Source organism: Diabrotica virgifera, chromosome 10 (assembly GCF_917563875.1).
Source record: "Diabrotica virgifera virgifera chromosome 10, PGI_DIABVI_V3a".
In the NCBI taxonomy this organism is placed as follows: Eukaryota; Metazoa; Arthropoda; class Insecta; order Coleoptera; family Chrysomelidae; genus Diabrotica; species Diabrotica virgifera.
Window position 1 is genome coordinate 140,810,420 of NC_065452.1, and position 18,159 is coordinate 140,828,578.

The window sequence follows — 18,159 nt, forward strand, 5'->3', positions numbered from 1 at the left end:
ATATCGATTTGTGGAGTTAGGTACTTTTAATAAAATAATTTTCACCCCAGAGAGGGGGTGGTATCTACCCTCAGGGTAAAAGCGCAAATTGGCACCATGTTACTTTTGTTTCTTGAGGTATCTTCTAACCACTTACCAATTTTCGTGAAAATCGATGGAGGTTCACCGAAATCGAAGGTAATATATAGTTGATTTTTACCTTTAGTGATTGCACTATACAAAAGGAATTGCAATTTAATGATCTAAATGAGCGTATTTTGGGAGCTCATAAATTATCAAACCATATGTAGTCGCCAAATAATTAATTTAATTCATTTTAAGTACAATTCTCTTTTATGTTGGGAAGATGGGGTTCTTGCGGAGAGGTTGTAGCTCAATAATCGAAGTTTAAGAGCTTGATTTAAGAGTTTATTCTTAGAATACGCTATACGATATATTTGAATTTTTCTCAGCATTATTCTCTTAAGTTATATCAATTAAAGGGTTGTTTGGGGATGAAGGAAATGAGCTCAAAAATTGAAACTATACCACTTCGAAAGTTCATAAATGGCTCGTAATTCTGCCCCAAAGGTCGATTCAATATCCCTATCTTTAGGTAGTGGGGACTCAGCCCCCGCCCCCACCCGTATTATAGTAGGAGCTTGTCATCAATTTAAAATTTTCTTAGTTATATGACATATTGTGTTTATTTGAATTCAGTATTTTAAGAACTACCTATATAAAAATATTTGACATTTAATACATAACGTACTTAAGATACTAACTATTAGGTACTGTTGTTACGAGAGTCAGCTTATATGTGCAGTTGTACACAAAGTACTAAATATGAAGTAAAGGCACTTGCCACCTAAAACAAAAAGGTGTATGAATCGTTAAATATATACTTATAGGGTGAAAGGCACTTATGAAATATAATTATTTCTGTCTTTGTTTTAAAAAAGTATAAAAAGCGCTGAGACCCGTCGATTTTTATACAGGGTGAGTCATGAGGAACTGTACATACTCCTACCTCGTATAAATGCTCCTATGGGGAATAACAAATGACCATTAAAAAGTGTCTGCTCCCATTGCTTAATAATATACAGGACGAGCATTTTGACAGAAATTTGTATTCGTCATAATTTTTGAACGGTCATATCGATGTGTCTCCTATTTTGGTCAATCGTTACACTATTACCACCTAATCAACTGATTTATTCAAACTAGAAAAAAATCAGGTCCGGCTTTAAAAAATTAGTTTGTTTGGGTCTTAGAACAAATTTCACCCTGTATACGCTTTTTGAAAACTCTAATATGAATTTTACAAATTAGACAAATAGGCAATTAAAATGGCATATCTATTTTTCCCCCACACGATTACTTAATTTTTTATAAAAAAATCAAATTTGACTATGAATTAAAAGTTTGGTAAAGTGAACCATAAATTTAAAAAAATTAAATTTTATTACAAATATTAATTTTTTTTTAAACAAATATTTAATTTATGTTACCACCCAATCAACTTATTTATTCAAAATAGAAAAAAATCAGGTCCGGCTTTAAAAAATTAGATCGTTTTGGCCTTAGAAAAAATTTCACCCTGTATTGTATACGCTTTTTGAAAACTCTAATATGAATTTTACAAATTAGACAAATAGGCAATTAAAATGGCATATTTATTTTTTCCCCACACGATTACTTAATTTTTTATTAAAAAATCAAATTTGTCAAAATCGGAATTTTAACCTAAAAATGAAAAAAAAATGAAATCACGGTTTAACTCGCTACAACTCTGTTCCATTTTAATATTTTTTTTTCTGAAATTTTTACAGCACATATCTCTTACCATTGTGAAGACTATGAAAATTTTTGTAGACTTTCAGTCTTCTTTTCGTAAAAGTTATGAATTTTTAAAAATAAAAGGTGCATATTCGTGAATTGCAAAGTTAAATCGCAAAAATTAAGATAATTTTAAATTAAAAAATTTAAAATTTATCTACTTGATCACGTCTATGTTAAACTATAGAGTCCAAAGAGAAGTGTTATTGGGAGTTTTAGATCTAGACGTGTTATAGAATAATTTAATTTTAAGAAAAACGTTGTTTAATTTTTTTATTTTTATGGTAAAATTGCGATTTTGACAAATTTGACTTTTTAATAAAAAATTAAGTGATCGTATTGGCAAAAAATAAATATGCCATTTTAATTGCCTATTTATCTAATTTGTAAAATTCATATTAGAGTTTTCAAAAAGCGTATACAGTGTGAAACTTTTTCTAAGACCCAAACGATCTAGTTTTTTAAAGCGGACCTGATTTTTTTCTAGTTTGAATAAATCAGTTGATTGAGTGGTAACATAAATTAAATATTTGTTTTAAAAAATTAATTTTTGTAATAAAAGTTAATTTTTTTAAATCTATGGTTCACTTTATCAAACTTTTAATTCATAGTCAAAGGACATCGCACACATCTTATGGAAAATATAATGTCACTCAAATTCAATAAAATTTATACGAATAGATTCGTTTTAAATTAAAGGTCAAATCTTATCATTGCGCCAACTCCATATTTTCAATAATAAGAGCAGAAATTGATATAAATAAATCTGAAATCAAATGGATACGTACATAAGTTAGAGAGAGAAAAAATATTTTATAATACCCAAATTGTCGGTACTCCATAAATCAGCGGATTAGTTTCACTAAGCCGCTTAGGCCCAGCGGGGTTAAAGCTCTTTTGAATAGCACCCAGAGCAATAGTGATTGTAACTGACAGTTTTACTGACTCCAAAAATGTGATTTCGATAAACTTTAATTGCAATTTGCGCCGTAATTAATCATAATTAAGAGTTGGCGCAATGATAAGATTTGACCGTTAATTTAAAACGAATCTATTCGTATAAATTTTATTGAATTTGAGTGACATTATATTTTCCATAAGATGTGTGCGATGTCCTTTGAATTTTTTATAAAAAATTAAGTAATCGTGTGGGCAAAAACATAATTATCCCATTTTAATTGCCTATTTGTCTAATTTGTAAAATTCATATTAGAGTTTTCCAAAAGCGTATACAGTGTGAAATTTTTTCTAAGACCCAAACGATCTAGTTTTTTAAAGGCGCACCTGATTTTTTTCTAGTTTGAATAAATCATTTGATTGAGTGGTAACATAAATTAAATATCTGTTTTAAAAAATTAATTTTTGTAATAAAAGTTAATTTTTTTAAATCTATGGTTCACTTTACAAAACTTTTAATTCATAGTCAAATTTGATTTTTTTATAAAAAATTAAGTAATCGTGTGGGGAAAAAATAATTATCCCATTTTAATTGCCTATTTGTCTAATTTGTAAAATTCATAATATTAGAGTTTTCAAAAAGCGTATACAGGGTGAAATTTTTTCTAAGACCCAAACGATCTAAGTTTTTAAAGCCGGACCTGATTTTTTCTAGTTTGAATAAATCAGTTGATTGAGTGGTAACATAAATTAAATATCTGTTTTAAAAAATTAATTTTTGTAATAAAAGTTAATTTTTTTAAATTTATGGTTCACTTTACAAAACTTTTAATTCATAGTCAAATTTGATTTTTTTATAAAAAATTAAGTAATCGTGTGGGGAAAAAAATAATTATCCCATTTTAATTGCCTATTGGTCTAATTTGTAAAATTCATATTAGAGTTTTCAAAAAGCGTATACAGGGTGAAATTTGTTCTAAGACCCAAACGATCTAAGTTTTTAAAGCCGGACCTGATTTTTTCTAGTTTTAATAAATCAGTTGATTAGGTGTAACGATTTACCAAAATAAGAGACACATCGATCTGACCGTTCAAAAATTATGACGAATACAAATTTCTGTCAAAATGCGAAACTCGCCCTGTATATTATTAAACAATGGAAGCAGACACTTTTTAATGGTCATTTGTTATTCCTAATAGGGGCCTCTAAACGAGGTAGGAGTATGTACAGTTCCTCATGACTCACCCTGTATACAAATGGCGCTTTTTAGATATAAAATAAAATGTACAGGGTGATTCAAGCAAGCTTAACATAAGCTTTATTTTTACAGCAACACCCTGTATATTTTTAAATTTTTAAAAGCTGCTTAACAACCTAATTTTAACTAACTATACATGTATGATTTTCATGTTTGAATCAAATTGGTCAGAAATCGAAGCATGACTACCTTGGCTAATTTATGTAGATACGGACTTTTATAAAATAGGCCACTAATATAGAAAATGTTTAAAAATTAAACAAAATAAAATACATAGGTACTTACACTAAATATTAATGATGCATTGATGGTAAACAGATTACATGCTGTTATATTTACTTCTGTGTGAAGTAATTGATGTAAGAAGAATCGTATCTAAAAAATAAAATTATATTTTTAAGTCTACCATATACCTACACGGTGTTTGATAACGAATATGCCATAGCTTAACCTTAGCTCCCTGAGCTTCTGAAGTAAGATTAAAAATAGGTCGATTTAAGCTAACTTACTTTAGTACGAAAGTTTGATAATAACTTAAATACAGGGTGTCAACGTTAAACTTTTATTTTATTTATTCTTGAATATTTCCTGACAGACATGGGATAACAATACGAAATTTGATAAGTGGGATTTTTTTGGGACGAAAAACCTAAACTCCCCACCAAAAATTATGATGTAAGTATTACCTAAATTAGGCGGCCGGCTAATTCGTGGAATACGTGCTGGGAGTGCCGGAGGAGAGCTATGAGTAAGGTCGACGGGTCAGATATGCTCGCTAAGAGCGGTTCCGGACCCGTCGGCTGGAGAAAGAGGAGGTGAGTTTAGTCGGTAGGCGGCCCGGCAAGATAGAGATAGGACGGACTGAATCCGACACACCTGGGACACCTTCCCAGACGGTATTAAGAAGATTCCCACCTCCAAAAAAAAAAGTATTACCTAGACGTAGACGGCGCCACATACGTCTTTCAGTGCTCATTTAATACGATCAATTTTTTTATCCACTCTTTTTTACCCAACTCTGCATACTTTTTGAATTAAAATTTTTATTCTCTCAATACTTTTACTTAAAAAAGATACACCACCTTCATCTCGCTAAACTCAACCGTTTTCGAAATAAACGAATTTTAAATCTGCGATGGAATATAATTTCTTGCATATCATTGTATGTAGTTACACCCGAAAAATAAAATCGCAAATTCTATTGCGAAAGCTGCTCAATTTGATGTTATCTTTAAATTGCAAAAAAGAGCAATAAGATATCTGTTTGGCCTCAGAGGATCTACACATTGCAGAAGTTACTTTAGAGATCACGGAATTATAACACCTCCATGTTTATAATAATATATATCCTAGAAACGGTTTGTTTAAATCGTAAACACCTTCATGTCTTTCCAGCAAGACCCAATCATCCTTACCTACTTCACCAGAAATTCCAGCTTTGATATTTATTTACCGATCCCATCCACTGAGTTAGTAAAGAAATCTATATTACTTATATTCCGCAAAAAAACTTTACAACCATCTCCCTTTACAAGTTAAATCTGCAACATCTTTCCCAAAGTTCCGTAAAATGACAAAAGCCTATCTATCTAAAAAACCATAATATTCAATAGAAGAATTTATTAATGAATAACTAAGAAAATTGGGTTTCATACGCAGTAGCTTAAACTTGTTCAGTTCCTAATGTTGTACGTATTTTATTTGTTGTAAGTATGTTTTGCAATTTATATAAAGGGCCTAGCCGGGTAAGATGATGAAAACTGCCCCCAACTCGATTCGAATTCCATATAAGCCACCGTTTAGCATACAGGGTGAGGCAGATAACTGGCCTATTAGAAATATCTCGAGAACTAAAGGCAACAGAATCATGAAAATTGGAATACAGGGGTTTTGAAGGATGATCTATTAAATAAAAATATTTTCATCTCTTTGCAACTTCCGGTTATACCGGAAGTTGCTTATAACTTCGTTTTTTTTAAATGGGATACCCTGTATATTTTTACATTTTTGGATTCTCTTCGATGTCTTCTTTCTTAAAATATGAGGATTTGTAATGTTATACAGGGTATTTTAAAAGATAATTACGTTTTTTTATTAATTTCGTAGCAATGTTCACACCCTGTAGAATTGTAGTAGTTTGACAACTAAAACTCTACTTACGTTCAAATGATTTTTAATATAGTCTACTATTGTTAAAAATCATTAGTATAGCTAAAGTTTTAATTTTAGTATACAGGGTTGGTCGAAACTCGGAATGAGTATTTTCTGAGTTTTCTTAAATGGAACACCCTGTATTTTAGTATTGTAATGAAATGATATTTTATGGTACTTTTTAATTTTTTAAGCATTCCCTATACCTAACTGCTTTAATTTGTGCTTAATTGTTAGTCGCACCAACAATCTTAACTACGTAGGTATTTTGATAGCTAAACAATTATTGGTAATTTTAAGGATCAGTCTGGATTAATATGTATTTATTTCTGAAAAATTATCTGTAATTGAATATTTTCACGGCCAACCTAATAAAATTTTACGTATTTTTTGTTGCAATTAATGTTTAGCTTTAATCACCAATAACTCACAAATTAAAGCAGTTAGGTATAGGGAATACTTATAAAATAAAAAAGTACTATGAAATACCATTTCATTACAATACTAAAATATAGGGTGTTCCATTTAAGAAAACTCAGAAAATATTCATTCCGAGTTTCGACGAACCCTGTATACTAAAATTTCAAAATAAGCTATACTAATGATTATTAACAATAATAGACTTTATTAGAAATCACTTGAACGTAAGCAGAGTTTTTAATATCAAACTATTACAATTCTACAGGGTGTGAATTTTGCTACGAAATTAATAAAAAAACGTAAATATCTTTTAAAATACCCTATATAGTATTACAAAATTTCATATTTTAAGAAAGAAGATATTGAAGAGAATCCAAAAATGTAAAAATATACAGGGTGTTCTATTTAAAAAAACCAAGTTATAAGCAACTTCCGGTATAACCGGAAGTTGCAAAGAGATGAAAATATTTTCATTTAATAGATCATCCCTCAAAACCCCTTTATTCCAATTTTCATGATTCTGTTACCTTTAGTTCTCGAGATATTTCTAATAGGCCAGTTATCTGCCTCACCCTATATATAGTGAAACTCACTTTCTGAAATTTTTAGCCCCCTAAGTGGTCATGTGACCCACCTAGAGCCTAATTAGGGTTTTTATGTTTTTATTTTTTATCTCAACCGCACCGAGAACTAGCGAAAAACTTGAAATAAAAAAGTTGTATGCTTTAAAAGTTCTGTCCGAAATTTTTTTATTATTTTTGGCGGAAAATTTAAATTTTAAAACGATTTTAAAATTTTAAATGAGTATAAAAAATAACTAAGACATTCGTTTTCACGAAAAAAATATATAACGTGTATTTTTGCATAATGTTCCAACCAGAATTTTTTCAAATTGGTGAAACGCACCTTTAAAAATAAAAACTCGCATTTTTTCGGTTTTTTTTTTTCGTTTTTTGATACAATTTTATACATATTTTTCAAAAAAGGTAACACCGTCACTAGAATAGGTAACAAAATTGAAAAATAATTGGGGTTTGCTTAATAAAAAATTTTTGTAATGCCATCGATTTTCAAGATACAGGGCGTTGAAGAATACAAAATTTTACACATTTTTTACGATTTTGCCGAAACGACTGGCAACATTGTAATAAAATTTGGCGAGTTTTAAGAGGTAGTTGTTGTGCATTTTTGACATACAATTAAGAATTTTATATTTATCATTGGCGCGCATAAGGGTAATGATCTGAACTTTTTAAAGAATAAAGATAGTACGCCACTTAAATATTTCAAATTAACTAATTAACATCGTTTTTAAATTCCTCGTTCAATTTGTGACAAAAAATCTATCTTCCTATTTTTTCATACGACGCGCCATTTTTATTAAAAAAATAAAACATCGTAACCCTTACAAAGTATTCGTGTATGTAGTTTCTACATCTACATAAACTCATACATCCATTATAAAAATTAATTCGAATACTTTGAATGCGTTAAGATATTTTATTTTTTGCAGCAAAACGGCGCGTCGTATGAAAAAATGAGAAGAAGGTTTTTTATCGCAAATTGAACGAGGAATTCAAAAATTATTGTTAATTTGAAATGTCAGTGGCGTACTATCTTTTTTTTTTTTAAAGTTCAGACCATTACCCCCATGCGCTCCAATGATGCATATCAAATCCTTAATTGTATGTCAAAACATGCACAATAACTACCTCTTAAAACTCGCCAAGTTTAATTACAATGTTGCCAGTAGTTTCGGCAAAATCGTAAAAAATGTGTACAATTTTGTTTTCTTCAGTTGCTTATAACTTCGTTTTTTTAAATGGGACACCCTGTATATTTTTACATTTTTGGATTCTCTTCGATGTCTTCTTTCTTAAAATATGAGAATTTGTAATGTTATACAGGGTATTTTAAAAGATAATTACGTTTTTTTATTAATTTCGTAGCAATGTTCACACCCTGTAGAATTGTAGTAGTTTGACAACTAAAACTACTTACGTTCAAATGATTTTTAATATAGTCTACTATTGTTAAAAATCATGTATCTTGAAAATGGATGGTGTTACAAAAAATTTTTATTAAGCAAACCTCAACTATTTTTCAGTTTTTTACCTATTTTAGTGAAGGTGTTGCCTTTTTTGAAAAATATGTATAAAATTGTATCAAAAAACGAAAAAAAAACCGAAAAAATGCGGTTTTTTAATTTGTAAGGTGCGTTTCACCAATTTTAAAAATTTGAAAAAATTCAGTGTGAAATATTATGTAAAATACACGTTATATATTTTTTCGTGAAAACGAATGTCTTAGTTATTTTTTACACTCATTTAAAATTTTAAAATCGTTCTAAAATTTAAATTTCCCGCCAAAAATTTTTAAAAAATTTTCGGACAGAACTTTTTAAAGCTTACAATTTTTTTATTTAAAGTTTTTCGCTAGTTCTCGATGCGGCTGAGATTAAAAAGTAAAGACATAAAAACCCTAATTAGGTTCTAGGTGGGTCACATGACCATCTAGGGGGCTAACAATTTCAGAAAGTGAGTTTAACTATATATGCTAAACGGTGACCTATATGGAATTCGAATCGAGTTGGGGGCAGTTTTCATCATCTTACCCGGCTAGGCCCTTTTGCAATAAATTGTTTTTTCTTTGCCTTTATATCTTATATACTGTTTATTGACAATTTATCTAATTTTAGTAAGGGACCGTTCAAATATTACGTAACGCAGGTTGGGGGGGGGGTCAAAATCTTCAAAAAATGCGTTACGCAATAGTTAAACGCCCATTAGAGTGCGTTACGTAGGGGTGGGGGGGTCAAAAATCTTAAAAAATCGCGGTTACGTAATACTTCAACGCTCCCTAAATTGTAGTTGTTATTTGTTAGGTATTGATATTATTTTTCTTTTGACTGTATGTAAGCTTTGTCCATAAAATTGTAAAAATTTTCAGTGACAATAAAGCATATTTCTATTCTATTCTATTAGCATAGAGTGTAATGGAAATATGCGTCAATAATCAAAAGCAGCCGTCATCTCCATATTAAAAATCAGCCGTACACAGTTTGGTCTTAGGAATGCAGTGGGTACGAGAGAGGCTCTCTTTAGTATAGAAGTACTAGTACTATTTCAACTTTCAACGATGTAGAGACGTAAATTGCGATATTTATGCATGCTTCATTGATTACCATAAAGCGTTCAATATAAGTAAAGCACAAGCTGATGGAGATATTAACAAATGTTGGAAAAGAATGTAATCTAAGAATTATTATCAATCTTCACTGGCTTGATGAAGTTTAATTCGCGTGTACCTAACTTTTTTATTTGCGTAGACGTTAGCGTGTACCTAGACACAGCGTTGCTGGACATTTATCTCCCAATCTTTATTGGAGTAAATTGTCAAAGACATACGCCAGAAAAAGAAGAAGAAAAAGTAATCGTTGGTTGAGGTTAAATGTATAACGCCAAAAAATTTGAAATTTTTTGAGTGAAAAGTGAAGTGGTTTTTTGAATTGGAATGGAAAGAACATTTCTACGGATTCCTACAGTAATTTATGTTTGATAGTTAAAACTGTACATATTTTATTAAAATAACTGAGATTCATGGTTTTAAAGTAAAAAGTTATTCATACGATTTTTAATGAAACTTAAAACTTTGAAAAATAAGCTATGGTCGTACATAGATTTAACCAAGTTTAACTAGTCATTATGCATAAATACAACTAAGAACATTTATTGTATTTTTATGATTAAAGATTCCAAAAAATCAGCAGAAAAACAAACACACACTTAACACCTACAGATAATATAATTATTTCATAATATAATATTAGGTATATATTATAAATAATAAAGGATTTATTAGTTTAATTAATTTATTTGATGTTTACTTATTGTTTTTTATTTTCTGAATAAAACATATACACTGTAAGAATGTACAAACAACTGAATTTTGAATGCATTTATGAAAATAAAATTTGCTATGATTTTATCACTGTTTGGTTAAAAATGAAAATTAACAAGGGTACACAGTTTAGGGATATGCAATTTATATCAATGAATTCTGTTTCACTTACTGATAATTGTACAATACTTTTTTTTATCAGAGCTGTTTCACTCTTACATATAGTAAAGCTGTGACACTAGTCTCCTCTATCATGCATATACCCCTACTTAACCCTTTAACGGGCAGAACTATTGTTTTTGTAAAACTATACTTTTGAATAGTAAAAGTAGTTCATTATGCATGATTAGTAAGACAAAAAATGTTTAAAAAAATTTTTTCTGTGTCAGAAGGGCTGGAAAGGGTGGTATATATAGCTACCAGTGTGCATTTTGACAAACAACTAATACTTAGTGGGCAATGGTATATATAGCGACCGGTAAAAATAATTACAAAAATTTTTAAGAAAATACTTTATTTTGAAAATATAAAAAAACTAAATACAGGAATATTTTAAATTTATTATCTAAGAACTGCTAAGTTCTAGTTCCTAATGCTAGGAACTGTAATGCAGTCATAGGCTTAGCACGTGAATTTTTTTTTTCAGAGTGTCCTTATATAAAATATAGCTGTTTACTATTCATCATTCTCTTTGCCTTATCCCTATGCGGGGTCGGCTTCCCTAATTGCATTTCTCCACACAATTCTGTCTTGGGTCATATCAATGTTAATCCCCTTTACCAACATGTCCTGCCTTATCGCCTCCCCCCAGGTCTTCTTTGGTCTTCCTCTCCTACTCCTTCCAGGAATCTGCACTTCAGCTATTCTTCGTATTGGGTGATTAACGTCTCGACGTTGAACAAGACCGAACCATCTTAACCTATGCTCTCTCATTTTGGCATCAATTGGTGCCACACCTAGACTTCCCCTAATATACTCATTTCTAATTTTATCCTTCTTTGTCACTCCACTCATCCATCTAAGCATTCTCATTTCCGCCACATGCATTCGTTGTTCCTCTTTCTTTTTCACTGCCCAACATTCAGTTCCGTACATCATAGCCGGTCTTATGGCTGTTTTATAGAATTTTCCCTTCAGCTTCATTGGAATTTTTCTGTCACACAACACACCACTCGCTTCTTTCCACTTCATCCATCCAGCCCTAATTCTACTGCATGCATCTCCATCTATTTCTCCATTACTCTGTAATACCGATCCTAGGTACTTAAAACTATTGCTTTTCACAATCATTTCACCATCCAAAGATACCATTTTATTTGTAGTAGCTCCATCTTTAAATGAACATTCCAAATACTCTGTTTTTGTCCTACTAAGTTTTAAACCTTTTTCCTCCAGAGCTTGTCTCCACTGTTCCAGTTTTTGTTCTAAGTCTCTTTCACTATTTCCTACTAACACGACATCATCAGCATACATTAAGCACCATGGAATGTTACCCTGTAGTTTCGCTGTTATCTGGTCCAAAACTAATGAGAATAAATACGGACTAAGCACAGAGCCTTGGTGCAATCCTACTTTCACATGAAATTTATCAGTCTCTCCCACACCTGTCCTAACACTAGTCGTTACTCCCTCATACATATCCCTCACAATCTTTACATATTCACCAGGGACTCCTTTCTTATTGAGTGCCCACCACAGAATCTCTCGAGGAACTCTATCATATGCTTTCTCAAGATCAATGAATACCATATGAGCGTTTGTTTCTTTACTCCTGTATTTTTCCATCAACTGCCTTATAATGAAAATTGCATCTGTTGTTGATCTACCCTGCATAAAGCCAAATTGATTCTCGGATATTTCGGTCTCTTCACGTATCCGTCTGTCAATTACTCTTTCCCATATTTTCATGGTGTGGCTAAGCAGTTTTATAGCCCTGTAGTTTGTACATTGTTGTATATCTCCCTTGTTTTTGTAAACAGGTACCAGTATACTGCTTCTCCATTCGTCTGGCATTTGTCCGACTTCCATAATTCTATTAAATAGACCTGCTAGCCACCTTGTTCCTGTCTCTCCCAATGCTCTCCATACTTCCCCAGGAATATCATCTGGTCCTACCGCTTTTCCTTTCTTTATTTTTTGAAGCGCTTGAGCCACTTCCTCGTTGGTTATTTTGGTGACCATTGCTGCTACTGTCTCCGTTGACTCTACAGGCTGTCTGTCAAATTCTTCATTTAATAAGCTGTCAAAGTACTTTCTCCATCTCTTTTTGACTTCCCTTTCGTGAACTAGTATTTTATTATTTTCATCTCGGATACATCTAATCTGATTAAAATCTTTTGCTTTCCTTGCTCTCTGTTTGGCTATTTTATATATCTTCGTTTCGCCTTCCCTGGTATCAAGTTGATCATATAGGTTTGAACACGCTTCTGCTTTGGCTTTTGCTACTGCTACTTTCGCTTCCTTTTTCGCCACCATATAGTTTTGAAGATCTGTGTCGGATCTGGTTTCTTGCCACTTTTTATATAATTTTCTCTTCTCTTTTATTTTTCCTTGTACTTCGTTTGACCACCACCAAGTCTCTTTATCCTCAAACTTTTTTCCTGACGTTTTCCCAAGTATTTCAATAGCAGTCTCTCTAATACTACTGGCCATTTTTCTCCAAATTGTATTAGGGCTTCCTTTCATGTTCCAACATATTTTTTCTACTATTCTTCTCCTGAATAGACCTTCTTTCTCATCTTTCAGCAGCCACCATTTGATTTTTTGTGGTCCTCTCCGATATTTTTGTTTAGTTTCGCTTTTTACGTCGATGTCCAGAACAAGCAGCTTATGTTGTTGGCTTACTGTCTCACTCACTATTACCTTGCAGTCCTTGCATTCACGTATGTCTTCTTTCCTTATCATGAAGTAGTCTATTTGGGATTGATGTTGTCCACTTTTGTAGGTAATAAGTTGAGTTTCTCTCTTTTTAAAGAATGTGTTAACAATCGCCATATCCAATGCTGTTGCTAATTCAAGCATGTCATCTCCAGCTTCATTTCTAGTTCCAAAGCCTAATCCCCCATGTATTGTTTCATATCCTGTCTTGGTTTGGCCCACATGTGCATTGAAATCACCTCCTATTATAACTTTCTCCTCTGCTGGAATATCACTCAGTACGTCTCCTAATTGATCATAGAAAGCTCTTCTTTCATTCTCACCCAGACCTGTTTGGGGAGCATACACACAAACAACATTCAATACCTCTTTATCAATTACAAATTTCACTGACATCATTCTATCACTCGTTCTTACAACTTCTACTACGTTACCTTTCATTTCACTATCAGCAATTATACCAACTCCATTTCTAGTGTTACTACTCCCTACATACCACAATTTGTATCCTTCACCTAGTTCTTTCGCCCTTTGTCCTTTCCACCTAGTTTCTTGAATACAAGCAATTTGAACTCTTCTTCGTTTGAGCGCATCCACTAACTCCAGACTCTTACCTGTAAGACTACCAAGATTCCAAGACCCTATCCTGATTTTTCTAACCTGCAATGGTGTTCCCCCTGAGATAGTCCTCACCCGGAGATCCGAACGGAGGCTCATTTTACTTCCGGAACATTTTACCTCAGGAGATGCCATCATTTCAGTATAAGTTTTTACTGCATTTGGAGAAGGTCTTTTCATTATTATGGCCTGAAAAGATTTTTGGATATTTGATGCCTGAATGCCTTTTCTATCAGCACCATACCCTGCCCTGCACGTTTAGCCAATACACCACCAATGCAACCAAAGTGCAGTATTACCCCACACCCGCCTGCATTTTTCTGTATAGGCCAGGATCCCTACTGTAAGGACTGCCCTATAAGCCAATGTATTGTTGCCCGTATCCCGCCGCTAGGAGGCACGTACTTTGGTTATTTCGGGATACATATAGCTGTTTACTATTGCTGCGTCTAAAAGGTAGTAAAATATTTTTACCCACCAACGTCTTGATTTGCATGCGATGGAGTAGTTAGCATGATATTGATCGAATAGATCTACTCTACCCATGTATTTGTTATAATCGGCTATTGCCTGAGGACATGGTACATAGCTCTATTTCTGGTTTTGTTTGTTCTCAAAACCTGAGTTTTTTGTTGAAAATTATGTAGATTGCTGACAACACTAACACATTTTACACCTCAATCTTTCCACTTTTAAACAGATATTTCCCCAGAACCAACCGAATCTGACTGATTTTGGGAAAGCTCTTTATCAACGCTTAATATTTGTTTTGGAAAATATTTTCTTGTTTGCCTTACAGTGCCACAAGCAAAAGTTTTCTTTTCCAGTAGTTTCTGTATCAGTGGTATTGAATTCTTCTGGGTAGAGTAGAGGTTCGATTCTTTGTTGATTGGCTTCTCAAATTAATGTCAACATTCACGATTGAAGACTCAGTAAAATTAAATGATTCGAAAAGAAGATTGGGGTGGTTTTTCTTGGACCACACAAAAGATTGATTTGAAGGAACAGGATCTTGTTCCGCATTCTCATCTTTATCGGCAGGAGTTAGGAAATTTGTTGCTCGAGGTAATGTTAACAGTTGTTCATCCTCGTCGTCTTCATCAGAAAAAATGTTTTTAGGAAATAACCTAGCCAACTTGTTGTCTTTGAAACCAAATCCGTCACCTGGATCAAAGTTAGGATCTTGATCCGAATCACCAAAATCTTCATTTCCGCTAGAATTATTTTTGTCTTTCTTGTAAGAGTACACATTGGCGCACCCTTTTCAAGAGCTGTACTGAAGTACTGGAACATGTCGGCGGGCTGGATTGTGACGGAGTTCTGGAAATTGAGCTTGTCTCAGAGATATTGTCATAGCCATCCTCATCGCCATCAAATTCGAAAAGACAATATTCTTCATCATTTACTTAGATGGTCTACTATATACTGGAGTTCAGCTTCTGTAAGCGGTCGATTTCTAGACATCTAAAAAAACATAGGAATAATGTACTGGAAAAATCTAAACAAACCTAAATAATGTACTAGTAAAAATGGAATGACAAATAGGCCTAATAAATAATTAAAAGTCTTATAGAACCTTGTCTAGCAAATAAATACTAAACTTTGCTTTAATGTATCCGTAAAAAATTTAGTATTTTGCGTAAACTATGATCTCGAGATTTTGTTGGTTTAGTATGTGAAAAAATAACCTCTTATTTGGTACAATCCTCAAAATGATTACAAATATTTTCCTATCGCTAATGTCAAACAACAAGATTTTTATAGAAATTTGTTGCCACAATATTGTTTAATAACTGGCATAAGTTTCAAAACTAATAAATAAAAATTGTTTGTACGCTCAGATAAATAAAAATAATGAATTTTGGGGTTAGAATTCTCATAAAACATATTTATTCTTGCAATAACTATTCTAGTGCTTTTAAAGAATTATCTGCTAGTTAAAAATAATAAAAAAAGTACACTTGACACTTACCTTCATATTTTGTCCAAGTAGTTTATTCCTAATGACACTTGTGCAAAAAACAAAAATAAAATTGAACGATTTTTTACATAGACTGTTGCAGAAAGGCGCGCTGGTAGCTTATCATACCAGTTTTGTGAAAAGCATGTCGTTACCACGCCGCATACAGGTTTTCAGTATTCACACCTACCAGCAAGCATTCAGTGTATCGACTGCGCCTATATGGATTGTTTTCACCTTAATTTTGATGACAAAATAAGCCGTAATAGCTTATGGTATATACAGCTACCAAAGAGCGTTAAATGGTTAACTTCATGTTAATTTCTCTATACAGTGGAACCTCGATTATCCATCTCTCCATTAACCATCACCTCTGTTAACCGTCCCTGTACATACAGAAGTTGTATTGACTACATAAGCAAAAAGTTTAATGTAAAAAAATTAAAAAAAAGTTAATGTGATTTGTGATGAGGACACAAACGGCTATCCATTGCTGACAGATAAAGAAATCATTCAAATTGCAACAAAGGCGGACAAAACATATTCAGAAGCCAACACTTGCAGACTTGTAATTTGACTGTAGCTATGTTGATGAACCTATTGTAACTGACAAAGATTTGCGTAAATAATCTAGAGAAGCTGCAACGCATATGCAATAATTCATCGAGTGGCATTCTTAACAAGAAGAAGCCAATAAAGTAGATTGCCAATTAATATGATCTTATGCCGATTAAGAAATTCAGCCATGGCAAAATGTGAAGCAACAGTAGAACAAACACAGATTTCAGAATATTTTAAATTGATTCGATTGTACAAACACAAATCGCTCTTACATTGTCAAGCAAACCATACACATGAAATTTGAGAGTTGTACTATGAATTTTTAATTTTTTTTTAATGTTCTGTAAACAGTCTTTTCGATTATCTGTCATACCCTTGGTCCGGTGCCCTGACGATAATCGAGGTTCTACTGTACAATGCTCTGAAAAGAGATAGCATCAAACCAGTCCAAGAGGTCTTGTCATCAGGAAACACCTAATGTATGCTCAGTCTATGTTAATATACAGGGTGTAACAAAAATGTAGGTCATAAATTAAATCACATATTCTAGGACCAAAAAGAGTTCAATTGAACCTAACTTACCTTAGTACAAATGTTCACACAAAAAAAGTTATAAAATGAAAGTTACAAAATGAAAATTGATTTTTTTCAATATATCGAAAACTATTACAGATTTTTTATTGAAAATGGACATGCGGCATTCTTATGGCAGGAGCATCTTAACAAAAAATAACAGTAAAATTTGTACACCCCATAAAAATTTTATGGGGTTTTGTTCCCTTAAACCCCCCCAAACTTTTGTGTATGTTCCAATTAAAATATTATTGTGGTACCATTAGTTAAACACAATGTTTTTAAAACTTTTTTTTGGCTCTTAATATTTTTTCGATAAGCTATTTTTATCGATATGCGGCTTCTTTTTTAATGTATATGTATATAAGCTGTACACTCCCGTGGAAGTTATAGCTGTTTTTTACTTTAATGATCCATTAAGACATGGGGAATCAGTCCACTTTCTTCTAATAGGTCTCCTCAAAGCTTCTGGTGTGTCTTCGTTTCCTTCACTACTTTTCTCCACTCATTTCGGTTCTCAGTCTTTTTTTCCAGTTTCGAATTCCCATAACTCTTAAGTCGTTTTGGGGGTATCCAGTTGGTAATAACTTTAATGGGATGTTTTCTCCTTCCATCCATTGTTCTCTTTCGTGGTTCATCCAGGGTCTTCTTTCGTTTTCATTTATTATTTTTGGTCCCAGAATGTTGCGCATTATTTTTCTTTCAAATACTTTCAGCTGTTATTCTTCTTTTAACGTTAGGGTGTTGGTTTCTATGGCATACATTACCACTGGCCTTATGGTAATCTTATACAGTATGTCCCTGTAAGTTGTATCCATATGGAAAACTTTTTTTATTATTAATTTTACGAAAAAAAGTTATTCTTCATAAAAAGCTCTGCATGGTTCAAAACTTAAAATTTAACTATCAGATATCAAATTTTATGAATATTATACGAGGTATGTCAAAAAGTTTGAATTTCACTTAAGAGTTAAGTAGCTTTGTTTTTCACAATATTGAAAATTGCTATTATGAAAAGTTGTTTGGAATTAAAAACTATATTCTAATATGCAATTACATCTTTCTAATTGAAAAATTATGGATAACTAACATTATTTTCAGTTATTTCAATTCTGATAACTCTTT

The 18,159-nt window shown here is 32.1% G+C and overlaps 1 protein-coding gene across 1 annotated transcript in view; it reads right to left on the reverse strand.

Annotated features, from left to right (window-relative positions):
- Positions 1 to 320: 320 nt before the first annotated feature.
- The window catches only part of LOC126893230 (putative gustatory receptor 28b), a 131,699-nt gene continuing 113,860 nt past the window's right edge, over positions 321 to 18,159 (reverse strand). The window contains exons 5-6 of the mRNA XM_050663208.1: positions 4,260 to 4,349; positions 321 to 847 (exon numbers count right to left, since the gene is read on the reverse strand). Coding sequence (XP_050519165.1) covers positions 794 to 847; positions 4,260 to 4,349 — 144 coding nt within the window. The 3' untranslated portion in view covers positions 321 to 793. The remainder of the gene's footprint in view (positions 848 to 4,259; positions 4,350 to 18,159) is intronic.